The 24,848-nt window shown below is 34.6% G+C and overlaps 1 protein-coding gene across 2 annotated transcripts in view; it reads left to right on the top strand.

The window, feature by feature from the left end:
- Window positions 1-24,848, top strand: part of SPOCK1 (SPARC (osteonectin), cwcv and kazal like domains proteoglycan 1) — a 528,048-nt gene that overhangs the window by 147,146 nt on the left and 356,054 nt on the right. For both annotated transcript variants that reach the window (XM_087955273.1, XM_087955274.1), the window contains exon 3: window positions 7,913-7,958. In XM_087955273.1, coding sequence (XP_087811399.1) covers window positions 7,913-7,958 — 46 coding nt within the window. The remainder of the gene's footprint in view (window positions 1-7,912; window positions 7,959-24,848) is intronic.

Below are 24,848 nucleotides of genomic sequence, written 5' to 3'. Positions count from 1 at the left end.
CGCATAGGGCTGCCAGAAGGAAAGAGCAGCTGAAGCAGTAAGGGCGACTCGGGAGTAAGGCTGGAAGGTGATGGCTAAAAAGCCCTCGGGGATATGTTATTTGCAGGAAGCAAAGAAGTGAGTCCTCATTGAAGCCCTACTTACTCCAGTTTTTGAAACTTCTGTCAGTGGATATTTAATCAGTAATTAGTCTTCTGTTCTTGGCAGCCTTTTGCAACCTTGAAAGGGTATGCTTTTGATATCAGACAATTAGGTTTAAATGTCTTTTGGCTGGGAATACACTGAATTCCCAGTGCCGCATTAAAAAAGGTTTGCTTTTATACACAGTTTGTGTTTGTTTAATTTGAACAAGGCTTGGGTCAGAACAGAAAGAGTCATTTGCAAGCAAATATGATTTTTTTTTTACCAGCCAAAGGCCTATGAAAACAATGAGGAACAGGTTCTTAAGAGCTGTACAGGTTCATTTGATATCTTGATGACAGCTTAAGACTATAAAATGTTGAATAGAAAATATAAAATGGCATCCTTCATATAGGTCCCCTTAAAATCCTAGAAGAAGCAATTGTAAAAGTGATACTTTCTATAAGAAAAGTTCTTGAATAACATTTTCAACATCATATCATCCAGAAAAATTATGTAGAAACAAGTCAAATGTTAGTACTGATTAAATTACCCATCAGATTGTTTAAGTTCTCCCTCTCTCTGCCAGCATCCTTGCAAAACTGACAAACTACAGACATGTAGCAGGAAACTCCTGACAACGATAGGATTAGGAAGGTTTGCTATCATGTACTAGTTCAAGACACAAGTTTCATGTGGCTGGGTGAGCTCCCTTTCCTGCCTCAGCTCCTGCCAACTTAACAGTTCAACAGCATACAAATGCAAGTAGATAAATAGGTAACTGTATTCTGTGCACTTCAGTGTATAGTCATGCTGGCCACACAGCCACAGAAACATCTTTGGACACGCTAGCTCCATTGGCTAAGAAACTGAGATGAGCACCATCTCCTAGAGTCAGACACAACTGGACAGGGAAAATCTTTATCTTTTACCCAAGCATGAAGCTTTCTATTTCTGCAGAAATAAACAGCTGAAAGTTGCCTTCCTCTTCCAGTGTGACTTAGTCTTCACTCATGCCAGGAAGACAGAATCCAGATGAGGCTCCGTCTAACACATTTACAACCAGAAGACAACTACTTTATATGCTGAAAGGAAAGAGAAGAGGAAGATGAGTGGCACAGTGGTTTGATTCTATTTCAGTAGCAATAAAATAGAATAGAACTTTGGAAGCCAGGACAACATTTTAGGGATAGATCATCCTGGAGAAATCTATAGCCTAATCAACTGTTGGTTGATTTCCTCCCAATTTTTTAAAACCCAATTTTTTAAAAAACTTAAACTTAAGGAATCTTATTCCATGGATCTCTGAGAGAATGAAATTATAAACATTTAGAAAAATAATTCAGAAAATTGTGATTAAGCTCCTTTATATTCTGATATTATTTGCAGGACAACTGCCTTAAATATCATTTTAATATTTTATAATATTCAAACACATGATTCCTCCTCCTGCAAGGATAACTATGAGGGTAACTCATGTATCAGCTTTAAGAAAGATGAGTTGAGACGGGTTATACAAAAACTGATTTAATGATTGGCATTTATAAAGACAAAATAAATGATGTATTAATTCCCTTCATGGTCAAATTAGATAAACTGCCTTAGCTTCCCATTGTTTCCAACTATCACTTTAGAAGTTGACAGATTCCTTAATCAGAAGCCAGAGATTGGCAAACAGGATTATCAGAAGTGGGTAAATTATGTGAAGGAATCCAAGCATTGTAATAACCATTAATCTATGTTCATTTTAATATTTGCATTTAGCATCCTCCTCCCAAGCAACTTGATTGAAAACCCCAGGTAGGATTAGACCTGGATAAAGTTAAACTCTAAAAGATTGCAGATTATGGAGAGATTCCAACCCTTTAGTAAGGAATTACTCATAAGAATTTTAGCATCAGAGATGATATAGTCCCACAACCAAAACAACCCCAAACCCAAAGCCACTGAGTTTTTCCAGGGTTCAGCTGAAACCTGTTCCTTATCCAGAGCCTCAGAGCCTCCAGATCCTCAGAGAGGATGTCCAAGTATCACTTAATTTACCAGAAACAAAGATGATAAACATACAGACAGTTGAGTCACTCATTAAGGTGATATAGTATATTAATTACAGAATACTTTACAGTACTATCAACACAGGGCCAATAAAATAATGGACAAGAGATTACAGTTCCAGAATGGGTACTGAGAAAAAGATAAGATTAAAAGGCCAATCTGTCAGTTACTTTTCTCCATATTTTCTCTCTCCCTCCTAGCATTTTAAAGAGACGCAAAAGCAAAATTACATACAAAATTTGCCACTTCAGGTTTGGTTGTTTTATGGAGACTTGGCTTCACCTTGCATAATGTTTATTTCAACCCAGATTAGTCACTTTGATTCATAATTCAAAGTTTAGCAAAATCCAGTCACACTCCTAGTATAAGCTTATGCAGTATCAAGCACACAGCTTCTTTTCACAGTCATTGATGTTCATAATAGACATGCTCCTGAAATTCATCCTATCCCATAAATTATTAATGAATTGATTCATTTGTATAAAACAAGATAAAAGGTAAACATATATTCCAAATTGACTCAAGGCACTGTTTGAATATTATGTCCCACCCACCACCAAATGAGACCAAAGTTAGGGGCATTTTTTAGTAAATAGTTTTTTTTTAAACATACAGTACAGCTAAACTGGAAAAGTATGGTCAACTGTATCATGTCATTATATCATGTATTGGTGTTTGTCTATCTGTCTGTCTGCCTGCCTACCTATCTACCTATCATTAACCTAGTGGATAGATCTTAAAGAGCTTAATTTGAAATGTAGGAGAGGAAAGACTCTATTAAGAACACTGTTGAATTGTTAACTTAAACATATGTGCTTTCAGTTCCAGGAAACCTTATTATTTACTTACGGGAGTATTGATTTTTATCAGTTGATTTTGTCTTATTATGATGGTGGTGAAAATGACCAGAGTTCCTCTGAAATAATGAAAACGGCAGGCGGGGTATTTTTGATTTTTAATCTTCTATTTATTACTTTTTATTTATTTCCTGCTCTTTTCCTCTTAATGTAAAAGTTTTAATCTGGCCCTAGTTCTACAGTTGCAGTCTCCAGCGGTGCAAGATCATTTCACTGACCTTAGGAGCAGTCCTTTTTTCCCCTTTTCCCCTAAGTTAAGCATGGGAATGGGGGTAAGATATTTCTGGAAGGCAGAGTGTTTCTGCCCCAGCTCCTGCCTACTTAGCAGTCTGAAAATATGCAAATATGAGTACATAAATAGGTAAAATTCAGTTGGAAGATAACAGCGTGCTGTTCATGCTGGTCACATGACCATGGAAATGCTTTTGGACAACTCTGGATCCCTCTACTGAGAAACGGAGAGGCTATTTATGTCTTCCTAATGATGTTAGTATAGTCTCTTCCAGTTTAGCAGAAGTCAAAAGGTTGTTTTGGCTCCCTAAATCAGCCCTACTATAGGTGACTAAAAGGAATATGTGCCCTGAAGAAGAAATTCCATAGGGACCAATGCATTTTCTTTACTGTAATCCAGAAAAGATGGCAGTGGAAAATTCATTGGCTTTCCTTTATTCCATAATGGACTCTGTACAAATGCATAGAGTGATTATTTCAGGCTGTCTAGCAAGGTCAGGTTGATAACAAAAACAGCAATCCACATTCAAGAATAATGAACTAGTTGAATGGGGCGGGGGAGGGTTGTATCTATTCTTGCCCTACTTCACCTCTCTGCAGCTTTTGATACCATTAGCCAATTTGCAGGTGGGTGCATTATGTTGTGTTGTTTTGCCACCTCCTTTGGGGTCAATTTCAATCAATGATGCCTGGGGAGAAGAGGTCTTACCCTTGGTTCCTACTTTGCAGTTTTCTACAGTGTTCTGGCTTGCAGCAGAATTTACAAGAATTAGGATATGACCAGGTTGAGTCCAAGGGAGGGACCAAGCATGTAAACAGTTTGAAATCTCTTCGCACCCACAGAAGATCTAATTCCAACCCTCCTGGAATTCCATTGATTCTTATCTACTGCCAATTTGCCTTGATTCAGAATTTTATATAGAGGTAGAATAGAATAAACTTCTACTTATTTTGGACCTAAACTTGACTCCAGATTTCTTGCGCCTGATGCAATATTTGCCATGAATTTGGAAGCTAGCATATATTTTCAATTGGTGTAGCAGGTTTATTGAAGAATATCTAAACACATTGCATGTCTAAACACATTTACATCTTCAGATTTTAAATTATCCATTGCATGGAATATATCTGCTTATGTATTATTACTAGACAAAAAGTTTTATATAATTCTTTTGTTTTTTCTTATTTATTATGCTTACGTGATCAGGAGGTTGAGGTATGTTTTCTTATATATATATTCTTTTGTTTTTTCTTATTTATTATGCTTACGTGATCAGGAGGTTGAGGTATGTTTTCTTCATTATTTATTTATATAAATAATGAAGTTTTTTAATGTACCTACATTGTATTGAATTTTACATTCTATTTGACTTTTTGGTGTCCTAAAATATTTAATTTGTTATCTCCCACCTGTCTGCATCTTTTATGAAATGATCAGGGCATATGTGATATTAAACTGTTATTTAGTTAAATTTGCATTCTTGTTTTTGATAAAGATATATACTTACTATATATTTTTAAAAGACAAATTAATGTTTTCAATGCTTCCATAGAAATAAATGAGATTGCATGTAATTAATCATGTATCACTTATTATGTCAATCATGTTTAATACAGTAGCTCAACCCAACATTCAGTAACTCAGCAACCAAGCTCAAGTGCCCTGAAAAATCTCATCTAATTAAGATCTGCTACATTTAATTCATACTTTTAGAAACTGTAGCATGTCTATATGCTTTGGATTACTTTAAATTGTGTGTGTGTGTGTGTGTGTGTGTGTGTGTGTTATTAAACTCTGCATTCTAGATGTAAAGTTCATGTTGCTAGATGATGCTAACTTTATTTTAGAGAGAGGTCAGAGTTTTTGTGAACCTTTGGGCATTGCATGGTTCAGAAAAATGCCAGAATTTAGCCTAGGTAAATTTTCAGGAAATTCAAACCAGTAGCTGGACATATAATGCCAAGTGATTTAATGAGCAATCTTGTTATCTTTACCAGCAGTCCTTTGACCTTTCTCAGTGACACTTGTTATGCATTAGTTATCTATGCTTATTTCTTTTTTGCAAGGCAAGTTTCTCACATCCAGAAACATGCTTGTCTGAGATACATTTAAGTTAAGGATGTGTCATCAGCTATGATTTGATTGAAATAAGTAGTTAAGTAGTTGTGAGATTTTCATGGTTTCAGTCTGAAGAAGTGTTCTGATTTTAAAAAATCATAATTGGGTGTGGACTAATAATTCAAGGTAGAATAAACCATTTTTATTATTGTTACAATTTATTATTACATTGGTTCACAGCCCATCTAACTTCAAAAACAAATATATTTTGGAATTGTAAAAAAATCAATCAAATAATCAGATTCAGTGTTTTGAATCAAACTTCCAATTTGATTTGCAAAGATGATTGAGTTCACAATTTAAGTAAACATCTTTACAACTGAATCTTTATAGAATTCTCCACTGTAATTTTGGATGCTGATTTAGCTATATTAATTTAGTCATGTTTAGTATAGGAATATTCAGTTGAACAAGGTTCATTCAAGTTCCATTTTCATAGATAGGAGATTGTGATGGAAAGAAGGAATTCATTTGTAGCATTCATGTCTTCCTAATCTGAAACATTTGGACACAGCCCATCTGTGAATAAGCATTTTCTATCATAATAGTATTCAAATACATATATAATCAATTCACTGATCATACTGAGAACTGAGCTTATAAATGATGCTGTACTAAATCATTTTGGAGGAATATATAATACTGTATAATATAACAATAGTTAAATGCTATATATTTGATATGATTTTAACTGAGATACTTTATTGTATTTTCTATGTTTCCTATTACTATGATTTTATTCTCATCTATAATTTCTCTCATTGTCAGTACATATAATATTTGTGTTTTGGAAAATAAATATTTCAATAATGGATATTCCTGTGCCAATTATTTCTGTGTTATGACGTTCTTTTCAAATATGACATGAAGTGATACTTTTCTGAAATGATCTTTATGTTATAGTTATTATGCATGAGTATTTCTTCAGAAACAAAAGTACAGTTCTTTGGCTGGTGAAATATTCATTGTTTCTGTGTTTCTAAAGTGTATAAGCATCCATATGCTCCGAAACCATAAAAAAAAGCTTTTTGATTCCTTTACAATTCTCAATTTAGATGATTTAAGAAATGGGTAGTTTACACAATAAAAGATGTAACAAATATGTATACTTTTAATTCATGGAGGAGAAATTAAAACTTATTAGAGTTATTCTTGAGAATATTTTTGATATGTTCATGCAAGTAATTTATTATCTTGCATTGTAAAACTTTATGAGGACTAACCTTCTTAAGATCATTCTTTCATTTTGTCCTTTAATTAGAAAATGGCAAGATGAATTCAAGGCTCGGTAGCTTTTCCGCTCAGTGTAAGTAAACTACTTGCATGAGCTGCATATTCTTCACTGTAATTGCCCCTAGTCAATTAAAACTATTTCACACCTATCTATCATAGTAGATTCTGTATTTCTTCTCTAATATTTAAGTTGCCAAATACATTAGTTAATGCATACTATATTTCTTCATTCCTAGGGATGAAAATGTTTTCTGGGCAATACTCAAGTTCTGCAGTTTTCTATATAGAACTTCCAACTTTAACTTCGACTTAAGACTGACTTGGAAAATTTTCCACAATAAATGTTTGTGTGTATGCATATCTAGATCATATATCTAACACTCTACCCCTGAATAATGGCAAGGCAAAAACCAAGAACAAAAATTTAAAAATAATGAAATTGATTAATACATTTAATTAAAATTCATTGCTAATAAAATAAGGTGAACTTTTTATAAAGTGAATTGACCTATATAAAACAAGCATTCTTTCTCCCATAGACAGAAATGCATAGACATAAATGCACTGTTATACAAGTACAGGCTTCCCATACAGTTTTTAAAGTAGACTCGACAAAAAACAGAAGGAATGCTCCAGGCTAGGAAGGAAAAATGAAAGTAAGAAAATAACCAAGATGGATTCAAGGGAAAGGAAGGATTCGCATGAAAAGCAGAAACAAGAATGAATAAAATCTTATTTAGGAATTACAAAAATTAAATTTAATGAAACAAACAGCAAGGTTAAAAACCCTGTTGTTCCAAAATTAGCTCATGTTATCTAATTTTATATCCAATGTACCTATTGTAGTGTTGGCAGCCATTTTCTCCTTTTAATTGTCTTCTAGTCTTAAGAAATGTAAGATGGCATACATCGATTCCTATTTCCCCAAATAATTATGGCAGAGAAAATCAAACATTATCACATCTGATAAATATAGTAATAACCAAGAATCATAAAAAGTTAATAATACCCGTAATGGAAATTGCTAATGCCTATATTGGTTCAAATGAAACCAGATTCATCCCTTCATAGGATAGTACCATTGTTCATAACTCAATACATGACTTTAAATCATTTAAAGTTTGTAATGGAATAATGTAAAATAACTTCATTCAGGTGCTGCTCATTAGAAGGGTGATAAAATCTGGTATAGTTTTTTGCCAGGAAGATATGTTTGTATATATACACATTAGATCATGCATATGACTGAAAGAGTGCTTAAAATATAATTTAATTATGTCCATCTTTTTTCATTTAGGATGATTATTTCAGAAACTGGAATCCAAACAAGCCTTTTGATCAAGGTAAAAGAAATATTGGACTGAAATTGTTTCATGTTGTGTACATTAAGCTATTTTTTCCTATCTGAGAAATACTTAGCATATTAATTTTTTAATCTGTTAATTTAGATGTTTTAGACATTTTTCATATAACAAGAGTTACTCTTTTTATGTTTTTAAATTTTATCGTCAACATGCATTTTAATATACTGTTTTGAAATATAACATAGAATTCATTATTCAGGACCTGGAAATGATCTTCCTGAAATAAATAAATAAATATGATTTGACCCTTTAACATTCAGCTCCAGTTTCTTTGAAGAAAGAACAAGCCTATATTAGGACATACTAGTACTATTCTCTAAGTTTAATGTGATAAAAATGTGCTGTATGGCTGCAGATGTCCAAATTTAGAACTGAAATAGTTTACTCCAGCACTATATAGATGTGATGGAATTAGGATTAATCTTCATTTCTCAGGCTAAATACCAAAGGTCAATAATGGCAGCAATGAAAGGTAATATTGATAAATGTGTTTTTTTGTTTCATTGTGAGTTTGAGAATCTCCCAGGATGGTACACCTCTCAGTGGACCTAAACAACAATGTGCTAGAATAGTTTGTCTCTTGTACAGTAATATAAAACAGTGAGTTATATTATTGACAGTTATATTGACAGTCAAATGCTGAAAACGCTAATGAGAAATACAACTTAGCTCTAGGAAATCTTTTGGCAAAAAGAAATAAAATAGAAAAAAGGTGCATAGGTTAACATGATAATACATATTCTATTGGCCTTAATAATTGTTCACTACAGTTACAGCTTCAATTCAGAACTGGTAGTCCTTAAAACATAGGATCCATAATTTTTACAGGAAAGTAGTTTCACAAGTCCTGCAATATTGCTCTGGCTAATATAGTGCTCACAGCTATAACTTTGTATGGTCTCTTTGGTAACAACTGATATTTCCATAGAAACTATAGAAGCTTGTTCAAATCATTTTGAACTCTTTTAAACTCTCTTTTGTTTATTTGTTCGTGCCAAATCTATTGCTAAAGGATTTTTTTTTCCGTAAGTGAACATGCAGAGACTATTTCTCACAGTAATGTAAGTGCTGGTTATTAATTGCTTCAATCAAGGAACTGATTTGACAAATCTGATCCTGAAATCTTAAGGATGATGGGAGAAAAAAGAAATTGGATGCTGTACTTCTGTGAAAAGTTATGCAGTTCATCTAAATACATCTGTCTTCCCAGAAGAAGTGATATATTCTTGGACAGAATGATCAGCAGAATTATTTCAAAATCATAGTAATTATAACCAGGCATGTTATCAGCTTTGTTTTAGTTATGTACATGATCCTACAGCAGTGGTTCCCAACCTTTTTTTCGCCCCGCACCCCTAAAGAAATTTTACTCGAACCTCGCACCCCCTGAAATTTAGATTTTAGGAACTACTGAACGTGTTAAATATATGGTAGGATTGAATCTTTTCAGCTATGTATGTGACGGCCACTAAATAACGATACTTAACTCTAAAATGAAAACAAAGTTAATCCATTGCATAATAAATAAAAATGCCAACATATAGCCAATATCCTATTATTTAGCTGGACTTTTCTCGCACCCCCTGGATAATCGTCTCGCACCCCCAGGGGGTGCGAGCACCCCAGGTTGGGAACCCCTGTCCTACAGGTTTAATACTTTTTGCTTATTCATTAAAAAGTCGAGAGAGACTACATCAATTAGAAAACCTGCAAGTCTGATTTAAATTTATGGCACACATCATACTGAAAGTTGTATTTTCTTCCACTGAAACATAAAAATGTAGAAAATTGGTGTCAGAAAAAAAAACCAGTGGTCCATCGAGTCTGGTCTTTGAGTTTTTTGTTTGTTTCTTTTTGTTTTATTTTAATGTATTTATTACTTATGCTTGTTATTTTAAAAAAATGCTAGGTTTGAGAGCCAGGATGGTGGTGTAATTAATGCTCTGGGCTAGGATGAAGGAGACCTAGGTTGTAGTTTTCCATAGATACTGTAGCTTTCCATAGATACAATTGAGAAGGTGAGGCATAGTCACTCCTTTTCAGCCCGACTCAACATCAGGCTTTAGAACAAACTGACTGAAAATCAAAAATCCATTGTCATATTATGCTTTGACGAGCTTCAGTATAAGAACTTGGCAAGCCCAATACGTGGACCCTATACCTAAGCAAGCCATACACTAACAAAAAGAGTAAGAAAAAAATGCTAGGCTCCTGTGTTCTCTGAAAAATGTCTGTCTTTGATAGATCTAAACTCCTATTTCACACAGTCAGCAATATCAGATTCAGATTTTGTACTGGAATATAATTAAATATATCTCTGTTCATATTAGAAGCTCAAAACAATTTTTTTTGTGTACAGTTTCAAGCCATCTTTTCAGTACTTCACAATCATTCCCATCCCCACAATTTATATGCTGGCTATAATTTGTAATTTGGCAGAGGGGATTTGGTATTTTTAATACATAATAGTTAGGACGCAATATCATGTTCAGGTGCAGAGTTAGATATCATTGCAATTAACAATTTTCTGTTCAGTACTTAATCTCAAACTTTTCATCCTGAAAGAATGTATTAACAATTGATTCAATTCTTTATGTAACTGTGATTTTTTTTATTATTATTAAGGGGAACTATTGACTCTAATTTTGTGTTAGCTGCTTATTTTTATTACTTGCATTTGTGGGGTTGCTAATGTGCTATTTGCATTCTAATGATGCCAATTCTCTTTCTCTGTTTTTCATGTTAGAATTGCCTTAATTTCACGATGCTAATCACTCTGCTCTTATAATCAGCCTGCATTCCGTGTGTGTGTGTTTGTGTGTGTAGGTCTTCAGAAGTCACTCAGCACATATATTGAATACGTACTGGTATATAAAAAGTGACTTGTTTAAAATTATTGATTAGACTGTACATAAAAGGAATCTCAGAGTTATCTGGGAAGTTATCATAAGATAATTGACTTAAGTCAGTATACTCATTTTGTAACTAGAAAAATGATGGGGTTATTGATACAGTGCAGCATGAAGTTATCTTTTTTTTCACTCTTACTGTTAGGAAAATAATTTCAGTATAAAACTCTCAGCCTAACGGTGTATGTTAGGAATTTACATGGAATAAGGCTGCTCTAAAGAAGTAAATTACAGACTCGAGTAGATGCGAGTAGATAAATATGAATTACATAGGTGGGAAGGTAGCAGTGATCCATGACATCATGCTGTCCATATGACTGCAGAAATGTCTTTGGACAGCACTAGCTCAATGGCCTTGAAATGGAGATGAGCACTGCCACTGTAGTTGGCAACGACTAGTAAAATCCACCTTTTTAAATCTCAGCTTTCATGTTAGGAGGTTTTGTCCTCTAGACGTGGATGTCAAACTTGATTGCATCACATGGCATCACATCATGTATTGCAACATTTTTTACCTTTGCGGAGCTGGGATAGACGTGGCCTGCAGGTGATGCATCCAGCCCATGGGCAGGCAGTTTGACACTTCTGTCCTAGACCTAAGGCTTGGAATAAACAAACAAGGAGAGAGGTGAAAGAAAGAAGAATGAAAAGGTATTGTTCTTCCTCTCTTAGTTTTATAGATTTACAAACGCATTTAGGAGGGAGAAGAAAGGAAAAAATTTGGAAGTTGATGAACCAAAACATTGTATGGTATTTTGTTCCTGAACATGACATTTGTAGAATTGAACATGGCCTTGGTTTTAATTTTTGTACTTGTCTGAAGTAATTACCAATGGGTTTTTCTGCTGTGAATAAAGATACTTTCTAATAATTAGTAATAGGGAACATGGGAAAAGCAATCTCCCTATGCTCCTTGTTTTGTTATATTTCTTCATTAAATCTGAAGTTTTTACATTTTCTCTGTAAGAATATGAATATTTTGCATGACACAGGAAATATAAGGCACTCTGGATTTCTCTTGTATGAAAGGAAATTATGATGTAAAAAGACCAATTTAATCTGTTCTGTACAACCTCCAGCAGTACATCACAAAAGGTTACATGCAGAATTTGGGATTGTCTGATGAACCTTGTCTTTTAATAAAGTAGATGAGATGTTATTAAAGTGCCATAATTCATGGAAAAGGAAAGACAGTCCTGTTGTTAAGATTAGCCCATGCCCTGCAGAAGTAAGCAGAGGTTAAAATTCATCTTTGTTAGTTCAATATACTCACTGAATCCAAGTTGAACTTTTCATATGAAAGATAATTATGTCAGGGAAATTAGTCTTAATTTCAGATAAATACAGTAAAGAAAATATGTTTATACTTACTACTTGTCACTTTGTTAATTTTCTTCCCTTAGTACAGATTTTAAGGAGGTATTAACTTCATTCTATTCCAGGGCGGGGGGGAAATTGTCTCCTACCCTTGAGTTAATGGTTAATTTTTATTGTTTATTACAGATTTTTTGAGATCAGTTGTGCAAATTAAGAGGCTATACTGAATGGCTATTTTAAATGAAATAATAATACTAATAAAGTCAGTTTGGTCTACTACAGGAGATGGTGAGTTATACTTCTATCCTAGGCATTAAAACCAGCTGGGTGATTTTGGCCCCCTCTCAGCCAACTGACCTCACAGGGTTGTTGTTGTTGTGGGAAAAATAGGAGAATAAAGGAATGTTAGGTATGTTTGCCTAATAGATAATAACTGTAGTATATACATACATAAAAATAATAGTCATCACATATACATATACGTGACAATGCATTTGAGTAAAATCATGAACAATAAGAAATTGAAATGGCAGCCCATCAAAAGTCATCAGGATAAAGCCTACAAACATCTGGACATTTTCTAGTTGGAGAATCCAAGTGTCGATAGTTTAAAAATGTGATTAATAAAGAATACATCAAAGGAGTGAGGAGTGCTAATGACAAAATTGAAAGGTAGAAGCACCATCAAAGCCAACAACATCTGGGCTGTACATGTGATACTGCACAAAAAATTGCACACTTTGAACCAAAAAAACAAGTAAACTGTACTTGGTATTGATACCAAGTACAGTGGTATTGATACCAGCCCTTCAGAAATGAAGGCAGAAGTTTGCTTCAGATCAAAGAAATTGATGAAGTAGAAAAGCATGCATTGAATGATTATGTAAAGGATAGCTAAGAACAGAGTGGTGCAAGTTAAATATTGGACTTTACTAATGTACAGAAAACAAAACTATGATTATTGAAATGAAACAATAAAAATACAAACAGAATGCTGTCAAGGAAAAGCATTACATAGTTAGTTTTACAAAAGGGCAAGGGGAAAGTGGATAAAGGCAAAAGTGGCAATGACTTATAATTGGAATAATAATAAAAAAAATGTTTGATTTTGGTTATGCAAGAGTAAGCTATTCAAACTAATGCAAAAAAGGCCAGAACTGAAAAATCATCCAATGTTTCACAATGCAGATTGTGTAAAGAACCAGAGGAAAGTGGTGTACTCCGCTCATACAAAAAAAACCCACACAAATTTATAAGAAGGTAATAACAATTTTAACTGGCTTCTAGAATTGTTATTTATTTATTTATTTATTTATTTATTTGCCAATTGTCTACAAGATAATAAGTATAAGTGTATACATAGTTGTGAATACATGAAATGGGTACATATAAGAAAAATAAAAGAATAAGAGAAACAATAGGACAGGGACGGTAGGCACGTTGGTGCGCTTATGCACGCCCCTACAGACCTCTTAGGAAAGGGGTGAGGTCAATAGTAGACAGTCTAAGGTTAAAGTTTTTGGGGTTTGGGGAAGAGACTACAGAGTCGGGTAGAGTATTCCAGACATTGACCACTCTATTGCTGAAGTCATATTTCCTGCAATCAAGTTTGGTGCGGTTTACTTTGAGTTTGTATCTATTGTGTGCTCTTGTGTTGTTATGGTTGAAGCTGAAGTATTCATTGACAGGTAGGACATTGCAATGTATGATTTTATATACCATGCTTAAGTCAGACCGAAGACGGCGTAATTCAAGGTTTTCTAGTTCTAGAATTTCAAGTCTGGTGGCATAAGGTATTCTACAACAGTAGAAGAGTGGAGAACTCTTCTTGTGAAATATTTCTGGACTTTCTCAATTGTGCTAATATCAGATACGTAATGAGGGTTCCAGACTGATGAACTGTATTCGAGTATTGGTCTAGCAAATGTTTTGTATGCTCTGGTTAGTAGTGTGATATTACCAGAGAAAAAGCTACGTAGGATTAGGTTAACAACTCTTAATGCCTTTTTGGCTATGTAGTTGCAGTGGGCTCTAGCACTTAGATCATTAGAGGTGAGTATTCCAAGGTCCTTTACAGACCTCTAAGTGGAGGATAATGGATTGGTTAATAATTGATTCCATGACTTTACAGGTGACGCAGCATAAGGAGATTGGCCTGTAATTTTCAACTAGGCTTGGGTCTCCCTTTTTGAAGATGGGGATGACTGTGGCTTGTGACCATAGGTTAGGCAAGGAGCTGGTCCTGAAAGATTTTTCAAAGATTATGCTTAGAGGTTTGGCTATGGCAGTGGATAGCTTTCTTAAGAAGTAGGCACATATTCCATCCGGTCCAATAGATAGAGATGGTTTTAGATTGCGTAGTGATTTTTCAACATTGTCTTCTGTGAAATCGATATGTATTAGATCATTGTTGTTATCTGTGGTACGGCTAGGAAATACTGGGCATGATCCATTGCTGTTTACAAATACTGAGCCGAAGAATGTGTTAAAGATGTTGGCTTTAATGGTGTCGTCGTTGCAGTCTTTACCATCAGGTCCTATCAAGGGAGGGATGGACCTTGAGTCTTTTAGTTTGTTGTTTACAAAATTGTAAAAGCACGGGTGGAATTGGTGCTTAGAAGGTTTTCCTCTTGTTTAATGTGATAATTGGTGCATTCGGTCTTTATCTGGTGGCATAAATTTTTGTATCGGTTTTTGAAATTGGCAACGTGACCAGATTTGTTTTTCCGCCAGAGTGATCTCTTTTTGGATTGAAGTTTCCTTATTGTTATGGGTAATCTAAATGACACCTGGACTCCAGTTTTTGGTTGCATACTATTATAATATATTATTTACGAATTAAAAACTGCATATCTCGAGAGTACCAAATTGTAACATATTCTGCCCAATTCTCTCCTGTAATATTACAATTCAGAATACTGTAGATATGTTGTCTACTTAATCATGAAAATGTGTATGTGTGTTTTCCAATTACTTCAGTTGACAGAAAGCACATGCATTCCTTATTTTCTATTTATTTGCAAGGGTTCTTATAGAGTAGATGGAAAGAGAAAACACAACGAATTATTTTAACGTAACAGCTAATTATTCTTTGTATATTTTGATTTTTGTAGAACCCTAGAATAGTCTAAACACACTGCAGGTAGTTCTAGACTTACAACCATTCATTTAGTGACCTTTCAAGGTTACAATGGCACTGAAAAGAAAAAAAAGACCTATGATAGTTTTTCACATTTATTACCATTGCAGCATCCCCATGGTCATATGACCAAAATTCAGTTGCTTAGCAACTGGCATGTATTTATGACAGTGGTAGTGTCCCTGGGTCATGTGATCATCTTTTTGCAACCTTCTGACAAGCCAGGTCAATGAGGAAGCCAGATTCACTTAACAACCATGTTACTAATTTAACAACTGCAATGATTCACTTAACAACTGTGGCAAGAAAGGTCATAAAATGGGAAAAGAAGAACAACTCTTGCTTAGCAATAGAAATTTTGGGCTCAATTGCAGCCATAAGTCGAGGAGTACTTGTATATTTTAGGATTCTGCGATCCAAGCTTAGCTTTTTGTAAATAGCATTTTTATTCCTTTTATTATCCAGAGGTTACATTACCTCTCATTCAGTGGTGTTGCAAAAATATTCTCTCGTGTGGGAAATAACTGCCATTCATTCCAGCAGAAAAAAAACCAATGTGGCTCACCAGAGGGCATCTCACATTCAAATGCTGTTCTGAGATTGCCCTGTGAATGTGACACTGACCAACCAGAGAGGCCAGGCATACTGGGAACGGAATGTAGAACAGCGAAGGGAAGAATATTGAGGGAAGGATGGCAGCTGCATTTATGCTTTTGGTGCTCAGCATGACAGTGAAATCTCAACACAGTTCACCTGGGAAAAATCAGCTCCATCTCAGCAGGGCTGTGGAGACACATAAAGAGCACTGCTGCTTTCTACAATAGCATGCAAATGCTACCTGGGTAACCCACCAACAAAAACCACTAGATTAATTATTGATAAGAACGTAATAAATTTAAAATTGGAACTGATAAGTTAAATGAACTTACCTAATCAAGCTGAAGAAATCTCATGCGCAATTGCAAAGAAGACCCGTCGTCATTCCTAACAGATTTGCAAATTTTTCAATACAAAGCAGATGTTGTTAAACTTTATGTTAATATGCCCCGATAAAGAATAAACATTGGTAGTTTTTAAATTCAGTGAACCAGTTTAGAAGAGTTTATAATTTGTTTGCCATCTGGCACTTTTAAAAGCATCACTACCCAAAAGACAGAAACGTGGAAAGTAATGAGATGCTTTTTGACTGTAGAAATATATGTTTTGAATTAAAAAATATTGGCCCCACTGAACATCTATTATTATTTCTAATAAGCAAGCAGATGGATCTAGTATTAAAAGAAAATGTGGCCAGTATATGATTATCTGTAATTTCCTTAGTGTCTCTAAGGTGGGGATTATAAAATTGCAAAATATAGTATAACCAGGGGTGCAATGGTTTGCTTTTTTTTGCCAGGGAAAGTTAAAATCCATTTCTTGATGGGAAATGGATACAGTAATAGAATCTTAAAAGATAGAGAGTGTCATTTAGCTTATCAAGTCTAACCCTTTGTCCAGTACAAACGAAAGCTTCTATTCAGAGTTTTGCAGCATTAATTCAGTGCCAGAAAAATAAACACAGATGGCTGATACTTCATTTAACATCTTTATAAACATAATAAATAAATTTTACAAACCAGTTGTAGATTTCTCCAATATGGAGCAAACTCAAACAGAAGCAGTTACAAGTAACTTCAGTAGCTCAGAAACAGACACCAGTTTCACTTCAGTTCAGCAAGGAAGCAGAGGAGAGAAACAGTTCCATTTCAATTAGACAGACTCAGAGCTCAACATAGCTTCAGAGCTGCAGAGCTTAATATAGAGCCACTCCTAAGCTACTTCTAGTTTCAGTTTCCAATCAGTCCTCATTGGCTGACTTAATTGCTATGCCTATTCATTGGCTGACCTTGTTACCAAGCTCTATTCCAGTTCATGAATATACTCTGACAGCCTCCTGTATGTATAGGTAGTCCTTGACTTACAACTAATCATTTCATGACCGTTTAAAATTACAACGGAACTGAAAAAGTGACATGACCATTTTTCAACTTTATGACTGTTGCAGCATCTTTATGATCATGTGATCAAAATTCGGACGCTTGGCAGCTGGTTCATATTTATGATAGTAGCACTGTCCCGGGTCACATGATCACCTTTTACAACCTTCAGAAAATCAAAGTCAATAGGGAAACCAGATTCACTTAACAACCATGTTACTAACTTAACAACTGCAGTGATTTACCTAACACCTGTGGCAAGAAAGGTCGTAACATGGGGCAAAACTCTCTTAAAACTCTCTTGATTAGCAATGAAATTCTGGACTCAGTTGGGGTCATAAGTCGAGGATTACCTGTATAGTTGTCAAGTCTTCGCTTGAAGAATGCTCAACTCCTAATTGGATATTTTTGGTTTCATGATCCAAATGCTTCTATTATTAGGAATCTTATAAAATTCATTTAGGCTGAGCCTTTATGTAACTAAAATTCATTATTCTATGCCTTGCATTCTGGACATATGACAGCATTTGACTTTTTTCTATAATCTATTATAGAATAGTTATAATCTGTTCAGGTATTTGCTACTATATCCCCCTTAGGGGATATAATTTACCCAAAGTGAAACATAAGGCCCACAGGTTGGGTGAGCCTGTTATTATAGTTTTCTTTCTCTTCTTACAGTTTAGTTTCTTTATTATTTTGATCATTTTTCCTCTGATTCTTTCTTAATAAACAATACCCTACTACTGTATGTTGTATAACACAGGCACTCCTCAATTAATGATCACAATTGAGCCCAAAATTTCTATTGCTAAATGAAACAATTGTTAAGTGAGTTTTACCTCACTTTATGACCTTTTTGCCACACTGCAGTTGTTAAGTTACTGACATGGTTGTTAAATGAATCTGTCTTCTCCATTGACTTTGCTTGTCAGAAGATTGAAAAAGGTTGAACTCAGAATACTGCAACCATCATAAATATGAGCCAGTTGCCAAGTCCAAATTTTTACCATGCAATCAAGATAAAAGGTCATAAATGTGAAAAACAGTCATGTTTTAAGTGCCATTGTAACTTTGAACAGTCACTAAATGAAAGGTTGTAAGCAAGGACTAGAGTTGTAAGCAAGAAAAGAGTTGAACAAATTTCTTTTTGTGATTTAGAAATTATACTTTTGATGTACCTTAAAAACTGCCTTTCTTTTCATTAATGTTATACTACTGACCAATGTTTATTTTGAAATCAACTACCATTCCAACATATTTTTTCCTATTAGTATTGCTAATTTAGAAATCTACATTTTATTTTTGTTTTGTAAATTTACAACTGTACTTAATTTTGCACTTGAACTCTGTAAAATTTCATTCTGATACTTTCTGCCCACTATTATCTTCTAAGCATTTCACCAGTAGCAGGTTTGTTTGTTTTTGTCAAGTGATTATTAGATAACAGGTATAAGTATAAACATGGTTATGAATACATGAAATGGATACGAATAAGAAAAAAAAAAAAGAAACAATAGGACAGGGACGGTAGGCAGGTTGGTGCACTTATGCACGCCCCCTACAGACCTCTTAGGAAAGGGGTGAGATCAATAGTAGACAGTCTAAGGTTAAAGTTTTGGGGGTTTGGCGAAGAAACCACAGAGTCAGGTAGAGTATTCCAGACATTGACCGCTCTGTTGCTGAAGTTGTAATTCCTGCAATCAAGTTTGGTGCGGTTAACCTTGAGTTTGTATCTATTGTGTGCTCTTGTATTATTATGGCTGAAGCTGAAGTATTCATTGACAGGTAGGATATTGCAATATATAATTTTATGCACTATACTTAGATTGGACCGAAGGCAGTGTAGTTCTAGGTTGTCTAGGTCTTGAATTTCAAGACTGGTGGCATAAGGTATTCTGCTATGAGTAGAGGAGTGGAGAACTTGTGAAATATTTCTGGACTTTCTCAACTGTATTAATATCAGATAAGTGATGCGGGTTCCAGACAGATGAGCTGTATTCAAGTATTGGTCTAGCAAATATTTTGTATGCTCTAGTTATTAGTGTGATATTACCAGAAAAAAAGCTACATAGGATTAGGTTAACAACTCTTAATGCCTTTTTGGCTATGTAGTTACAGTGGGCTCTAGCACTTAGATCATTAGAGATGAGTACTCCAAGGTCCTTGACAAAGTTTGTGTCATCAACAAGGTCTTGACTATTCAGCTTGTATTTTATTTTCTGATTATTATTTTTTTTGCCAATATGTAAGACAGAACATTTATTTGTTGAGATTTGAAGTTGCCATTTGTTTGACCATTCTGACACATAGTCGAGGTCTTTTTGAAGGGTAGCAGTATTGTCAGTATTGTTGAATTGCTTTACATCATCGGCAAAAAGAAAACAGTTGCTCTTAATATGATCACAGAGGTCATTTATATAGCGTATGAAGAGAGTTGGTCCTAGAACACTGCCTTGGGGGACACCACTGTTGACAGGTACAGAATTTGATAGGATGCTCCCAATTTTGACCATTTGTTGCCTGTTTGACAGGAATGCTTCTATCCAATTATGCAGGTGTCCAGAGATACCATAAGATTTTAATTTTAGGAGTAGTTTGTTGTGTACCACTGAATCAAAGGCTTTACAGAAGTCTATGTAAATAGCGTCAATTGCTTTGCCCTGATCAAGTTGTGTAGTCCATATGTTTTTGCAGTGTAAGAGTTGCAGATTATAGGATAATTTTTTTTCTGAAACCAAATTGTTTATTAGAGAGTTGTTTGTTTGTCTCTATTTGGAGGATAATGGATTGGGTAATAATTGATTCCATGACTTTACAGGTGACGCAGCATAAAGAGATTGGTCTGTAATTTTCAACTAGGCTGGGGTCTCCCTTTTTGAAGATGGGGATGACAATGGCTAGTGACCATAGGTTTGGCAAGGAGCTGGTCCTGAAAGATTTTTCAAAGATTATGCTTATGGCAGTGGATAGCTTTTTTCAGAAGTAGGAACATATTCCTTCCGGTCCAATAGATTTCCCCAAAATAAGTAGCTAGTTACTAGTTGAATTTGAGGTTAAGGTAGAAAGTCATAGAATTAATCAGGGAGGGTTAATAATAACTATAGAGCAGGGGTGAGATGTTATGTTTTATGTTTTTTGTGCTTTTGTTTGTCGTTAAAATCAATAAAAACTTTTATTAAAAAAAATAACTATAGAGCAGGGGTGTCAAACTCGCATTGTCATAGTGTCATCACATGACGTATTGGGATTTTTTTCCTTTTCACTAAACCAGGCAGGGGTTGGGCCAGCATGTGACGAATCTAGCCTGAGGGCCATGAGTTTGACACCCCTGCTTTAGAGCAAGAGCTGCAGTGGTGCAGTGGTTAAAGTGCAGTACTGCAGGCTACTTCTGCTGACTGCAATTTGGCAGTTCAAATCTCACCAGGCTCAAGGTTGATTCAATCTTCCATCCTTCTGCAGTCGGTAAAATGAGGAGCCAGATTGTTGGGAGTAATATGCTGATTCTGTAAACTGCTTATTGGGAAGTCTATTTTGCAAATATAGAAATACCTTCAGTTTGTACATATCTTTAGGGCCAAGCTTTATATTTCTATTGTCGTGATGTCCACTAAAATAAATAAGAGTAAATAATCAATAAGAGAAAAAACTTTTAGTTTTTAAATTGTATTATATATGAATATGACAACAATTAGTTAATAATCTATATCAGCTTTTTTAACTGGCCTCTCTTTAGATTACTTGGATCACTATTCATTTAATTATGAAGGCAGTTTGTCATTAGCTAAATCCCATGATTAATTTATTGGTAAATGTCAAGATTTATTGGTAAATGTCAAACTTAAAAAAAAATGTTAGCTGTTAGAATTAATTGAAGACTTATATCATAGCATATATCTTTATCTCATATATAATTTTTATGAGTATTAATATAATCAATTGTATTTTAGAAATTCATTAGATTCTTCAATTGCCAAAGCAACTCTAGTGCCAGAATGTGGTAGTGTAAAGTAGCAGATATGTTTATTGAGAATTAAATCCTTTTTATAGGTTTTATTTCCAGGTAAATGGGTGAACAATGAACAATAAACACAATAGTGATATCAATTACCTATTATTTTGTAAAAAAAATAGGTAATTGATATCACTATTGTGTTTATAACAAGGCTTAAACTAGGGTTTAGAATAAAAATTCATTTTATTTATCATTTAAATTGTAGCAAGAAAAATAATTACTTGTGTTTTGCTTAAATAACATTTTATTAGAGAAATAAATAAATAAATCTGCTTTTCTTTTATTTCTATTTCTCAGAGATAAATTCAGCAAGGGTACAATATAACAGACTGCAAAGACCAATATGTGTGTTATCATCAGGATATAAATTGTACTTCCAATCACATTTAGTCATTTTTAGTCATTGTCCTACCATTTTAGTTCTTTTCTGTTGCCACCCATCTACCTTTCGGTCAAAAGTAGACAAAGGTAAAATAAAATTCTGAGGATAAAATGGAATTACATGACCTTTGTGATGATCTAGAATGGACTTGAAGAAGCTGATATGCGTTTAGGGGGGATTTATGATTGAATACAATGAACAGATGACAGAATAGATTTATGTTTCAGGATCAGAGGTCAGCTTTTATAACTGCAGTTTCAATGTCCTTGTTTGGTTTTCTGTATTGCTATATAGCTCTTCTCTCTCTACATTTTCTCTGACTCAATATTCACCGCTCAAGAGTTTTTAAACAGTAAGAAATATAAGGAATCTTCTTTAAAAAATCACTGTTTTTTATTGTTTAATTCACAATTAGTATGACAGGTATAAGGTGCTATCATTAGGACTTTCAGTGTTTTATCTATTCCAAGAAGAAATTGACTGTTGTTTTCTTTTTACTTCAATCAGTGTCACTAGTATATACTTCTTTTTTTAAAAAAAAATCCTGGAATACATAATAACAATGTTAAATGATCAGTAATGAAATATTAGTAAAATGTCATTAAATTTTATTCTTTCATTGACAAAAAGGCAAAGCATGTATCCCAATATTCATTACAATAGTTCAATATAATTACTAAACACCCCCAAAATAGCCAGTTGGTTTAATGTCAATACATTTAGTGTCATACTTTGGCCATTTCCTATTTAGAAAGAAATCTTATTTCAAATCATGTTCTTTTTCTATCGATGGGTCCTAAGCCATGTTAAGCCCCAAGTAGTAAAACCTTCAAATTTATCCTGAAATGATAAACTACTCTTATTTTTGTTAATTGCAACCCAGCTAGCAGCATTAGCCAAAATTTGATGTTTTTAGATATCTTTTAATGACAGTTTCATATCATATTGGCTTTGAATGTGATCAATGATTAGACTATTAGAAGATTAGACTACAGATAGTCCTCAACTTAGAATGGTTTATTTACTGACTGTTCAAGTTACAACAGCACTGAAAAAAGTGACTTATGTCCTTTTTTTCACACATATGGGTGTCAGGTTTCCAAGTGATGAAATCCATTTAAAAAGAAAAGTACAAAGTCCATCTTTCAAAAAGATTTCTTTTATTTATGAAAGCATCTAATTGGCAAAGTCCGTGGTAATTCTAGATCTGACAAAACCCAGAATTACCCCACAATATTACAAGTTAGAAACAACCCCCATAAGTCATGTTCTCCAATAGAAGTAATTTAACGTTGCTTGATGTCATAAATGTCCACCAAGGGGCCCCAGCAAGGACAATGCCAATTTCGGGTTTGACAATGGGTCTTGCAGCATCCCTATGGTCATGGTCATCAGACACTTGGCAACTGACTCATATTTATGATGGTTATAGGTGATCACCTCTTTTGACCTTCTTACAAGCAAAGTCAACGGGGAAGCCAGATTCATATTACTAACTTAACAGCTCCAGTGATTCACTTAACTGTGGCAAGACAGGTTGTAAAATGGGGCAAAGTTCACTAAACAACTGTCTCATTTAGTGAGAGAAATTTGGGGCTCAATTGTGGTCATAGGTCGAAGACTACTTGTACAGCTATAAGTAAATAATCAAGTTGAAAACTCGAATATGAATGGCCATGGCAAAGATTTTCTGTAAAGGATGCAACTGATAAACCAGGCAGTGCTAATAGAAAGCAACAAAAGTGTAAGATCAAATATATTTTATATTTAATAGTGTCAGGCTTTACTGATCGTGCCCGACACATTGCCAGCCACCTAACAGGGAGTAGGAGATAAGTCTCCAAATCTGCGCCTTCTATCGACTAGCTGTTCCCCTCGCTGAAACAACATGGGACTGTTGGCTGTTCCAGTTACACAGCATAACGATGTGGATCCATTGCAAGTTCCTGCTGAACTATCTTTAATTGCAGGGCATAAGGATTGTATTACGTTCCAGCGATGAGAGGGGGAACTCATCTTATTGTGGTTTCCTTTTCTTTGGCTTATGAGTTAGCATTTCGGGGTTAGGTGTGTTCTGGGCGTCGGATATAGATGCGATTAGGATTGTGGGGCGGCGGCGCGTGGGGTTAATTAGTTAGGCGGATGCTAGTTTGGGAATGGGAAGGGGATGGAGCATAAAAGGCGCTGGGAGGCGTTCACTCTCAGCGCTGGCTTTGCTCGGGATTGCCATTGTTTACCCACTGGAAGGAAACAATCTACAATAAACTACTTTTCAACAAACCTGTGAGTAAATGTGTTTGTTGACTGAGTTTCCAGATTTCCGAAATAGGGCTGACAAATAGATGTATAGGTCACTATGAGAAGAAATAGGGCAATTATAAGAGAGTGCAAACTATGAGATACATTTTTATGACATTCAGATAGCCCCCTTTCTTATGCCAAGTAGTTGATTTAATCTGAGATCTGGAGTTACAAATCTGGAAGTCTGGGGATTACATAATTTAGAATGCAACCTAAATAGAAGACCAACCTATTGGAGACAGTTGGCTTAGGCAGTTACCTCTAGTATGAGCATAACTATCTGCAATATCATTCACACCCATTAATATAATCCAAGTAAAATAGGGAAAACTGTATTTTGATGTGCGTATTTCTGCCATCTCTCTAGACATTGATTTATTCTTTACAAATAAGAACTTGCATCTAGAATGCATTTAAACTTGCTAAAAGTTTTTTCTAGGCTGAATTCTCTAAAAGTCACGCTTGATATATGAAACCGTTACCAAAAATGTATGGCCTGCCTAGATTGCATAGTTGAAAAATTGCACCAGAGATTAACTTTTGATAGATACCGCTCTTTTATTTCACATGAAAATTGACTTTTGATCACTTAGGCAAAGGTGGGGAGATACATTAAGCAATGCGTCCAGTGGGAACAAAAGATTAAAAGGGAGATTCATTCATACTGAATAAATTTATGTCTTTCCATATCATTATGGAAATTCTTTTGAAAAAAAGGTTTACCTGTAATTATGTAGATGTTTTTTTCATTAGAGATAACAGATTGCATCAAGTGCATAAGATAGATGACCACAATAAGAATTGATACAAGAAATGTTCTTCTTTTCCAG

Source organism: Notechis scutatus, chromosome 2, assembly GCF_049901735.1.
Source record: "Notechis scutatus isolate UNSWTSFEM ecotype Mainland chromosome 2, rNotScu1.2, whole genome shotgun sequence".
Lineage (NCBI taxonomy): Eukaryota > Metazoa > Chordata > Lepidosauria > Squamata > Elapidae > Notechis > Notechis scutatus.
This window is presented reverse-complemented; position numbering and strand designations above follow the sequence as displayed.